The 2,199-nt window shown below is 61.7% G+C and overlaps 1 protein-coding gene across 1 annotated transcript in view; it reads right to left on the reverse strand.

Annotated features, from left to right (window-relative positions):
• The window catches only part of Capn12 (calpain 12), a 12,474-nt gene that overhangs the window by 3,585 nt on the left and 6,690 nt on the right, over positions 1-2,199 (reverse strand). The window contains exons 6-11 of the mRNA XM_013026199.1: positions 1,799-1,873; positions 1,590-1,675; positions 1,448-1,522; positions 955-1,118; positions 630-865; positions 46-96 (exon numbers count right to left, since the gene is read on the reverse strand). Of these exons, the coding sequence (XP_012881653.1) occupies positions 46-96; positions 630-865; positions 955-1,118; positions 1,448-1,522; positions 1,590-1,675; positions 1,799-1,873 (687 nt within the window). The remainder of the gene's footprint in view (positions 1-45; positions 97-629; positions 866-954; positions 1,119-1,447; positions 1,523-1,589; positions 1,676-1,798; positions 1,874-2,199) is intronic.

Consider the following 2,199-nt stretch of genomic DNA (forward strand, 5'->3'; position numbering starts at 1 on the left):
CCCCCCACACCGCCTTCGGGGCAGGCAGGGGGCACCGCGCCCCGCCGGGGCCGAGCCCGGCCTGGGCCCCCGTCTGATACCCACCTCCTCTGGAATCTGCAAGACAGAAGAGGCAGGGCGCGTCAGGGGCGGGCAGGTGCCACCGCTCAGAGTCCCTGCTCTCCCTGAGCAATAAGCGTCTCCATTTCTTTTCTTTGGTACCGGTCCTGGGGCTTGAACTCAGGGCCTGGGCTCTATCGCTGAGCTCTTTGGCTCAAGACTAGCTAGCGCTCTACCACAGCGCCACTTGCAGTTTTTTGGTGTTTTATTGGAGATGAGAGTCTCAGGCACATTAGTGCTCGGGCTGGCTTCGAACCGCCACCCTCAGGTCTCAGCCTCCTGAGTAGCTAGGATGCCAGGGTGAGTCAGTGTCTAACGGTCTTCCTGACGGTTACCGTGCCCCCCCCCCCAGTGGCTGGCCTAGGGCCCTCTGACCGGCCCTCTCCTCCCCCCTCTGCGCCCTCAGTCCCTTTGCCGCCTGTTTGGTCACCTCTCCACCCAGCCTTTTATCTGTCCCCATCTCTCATACCCTTCAGCTGACCTTGACCCCCCTGCCTCCTCTGCTCTCTGAAGCAAACCCCAGGCTCTACCTGGAACACGTGGAATCCCACAGTGAGGTAAGTGAGACCCTTGGCCCGCAGACGCCGCCGGTTGCGCTGGATGAGTGACAGGAGGACGGTGCACTTGGGCATGCGGCCCCCCCTGGCTGGGCCCCGCGCCCCTGCTGCCCCCCAGCCTCCCCAGGGCCCCTCCTCATCGTCATCATCTTCCTCCTCATCCGGCTCCAGCAGCGTCAGCCGGAACTGAGGATTGGTCCAGAAGGTTTCTGATGGAGGAGAAGGACATGGGGTCCACAGCCCACGGCAGCCCACACCCCACCTCACCCCTCACCCCTCAGGGGCCCCCAGGGCTCACCAGCACCAGGCTGGCTCCCGCCAGAGTTGAAGCCGCGTACCCAGCGGCCCTGGAAAGTGTGGATGTGCCAGCCACCCCCCGCTGGGCTGGGCCCCAGCACCTCCGGGCTCAGCGAGCAGATCTGCACCGTGTTGAAGTGACTCAGGAAGTCCTGCAGCTCCATCCTGCAAGGGACAGTCAGCCCACGTGCCCCTCAACCCACATCCCCCAGCCTCCGGGTCCCCAAATGGGTCCAAGGCCCCACGGCTATGAAAAGCCACAGAACCCCACTCCCCAATGTCCAAGCCCTGAGCTCAAGCCTAGTACTGCACACACACATACACATGAAAGACAAGGGAGGGAGGGAGGGAGGGAGGGAACTGAGTTACAAGTTACAGCTGGTATAGCTTCTCCCCAATAGGCTTCACCCCACAAATTTTTGCCAGCAACCCTCTTCTCCGGGCATCCTGGCCTTGCTGCGCCCCCGGAGGCGGATGGGCCCCTGGGAACTCACCAGAACTCACCATCCTCCTTCTTCACCATCAGGGCATCTCGCCACTCGGTGGGGATGGCGTCCCAGCGTGGGCAGCTGGGGAGATGGACGTGAGGGCCAGGCAGGGGGGGACCCAGCCCCACCCCCCAGGGGCCCAGCTCACCTGTCACTCCAGGCCCCAGTCCACTCCACACGGCCCCAAGGATTCCGCAGCCGCAGGAGCCTCACTTTGGTGAAGCCCAGAGACACCTGAAGACAGCATGGTGGGGGTGGGGGGGAGGGAAAGCAGTGGAGGTAGGTCGGTCAGCAGGGGGCACCTGGAGACACACACACACACACACACACACACAGGGTCTTCCCAGGGCAGCTCACCTTGTGTGTGCCTGTGACTGAGTATGCGTGTCCCTTTACCAGCCCCTCTTCCGTGCGGATCTCGCCCCGATCACTCTGGGTAGAGACAGCAGGGTGAGACGCGGTAGACAGCAGCCACTCTTCCCAGCCCCCCAACCTTGGGCCACTGAAGCAGGAGTCAATCATCAAGCACAGGCAGGCAGGAAAGTCTGGGAGATTCTCATCTCCAAGGAACCAGCAAAAAAGCCTGAAATAGAACTGTGGCTCAAGTGGTAGAGGACCATACTGAGTGAAAAAGCTAAGGGACAGTGCTCAGGCCCTAAGTTCAAGCACCAGGATGGACACAAAGAAAAACCGTGAATCCGTGTTTGTTTGGTTCACAGCTCTCTCTCTCTCTCTCTCTCTCTCTCTCTCTCTCTCTC

The sequence above is a fragment of the Dipodomys ordii genome, unplaced genomic scaffold (genome assembly GCF_000151885.1).
Source record: "Dipodomys ordii isolate 6190 unplaced genomic scaffold, Dord_2.0 Scaffold92, whole genome shotgun sequence".
Lineage (NCBI taxonomy): Eukaryota > Metazoa > Chordata > Mammalia > Rodentia > Heteromyidae > Dipodomys > Dipodomys ordii.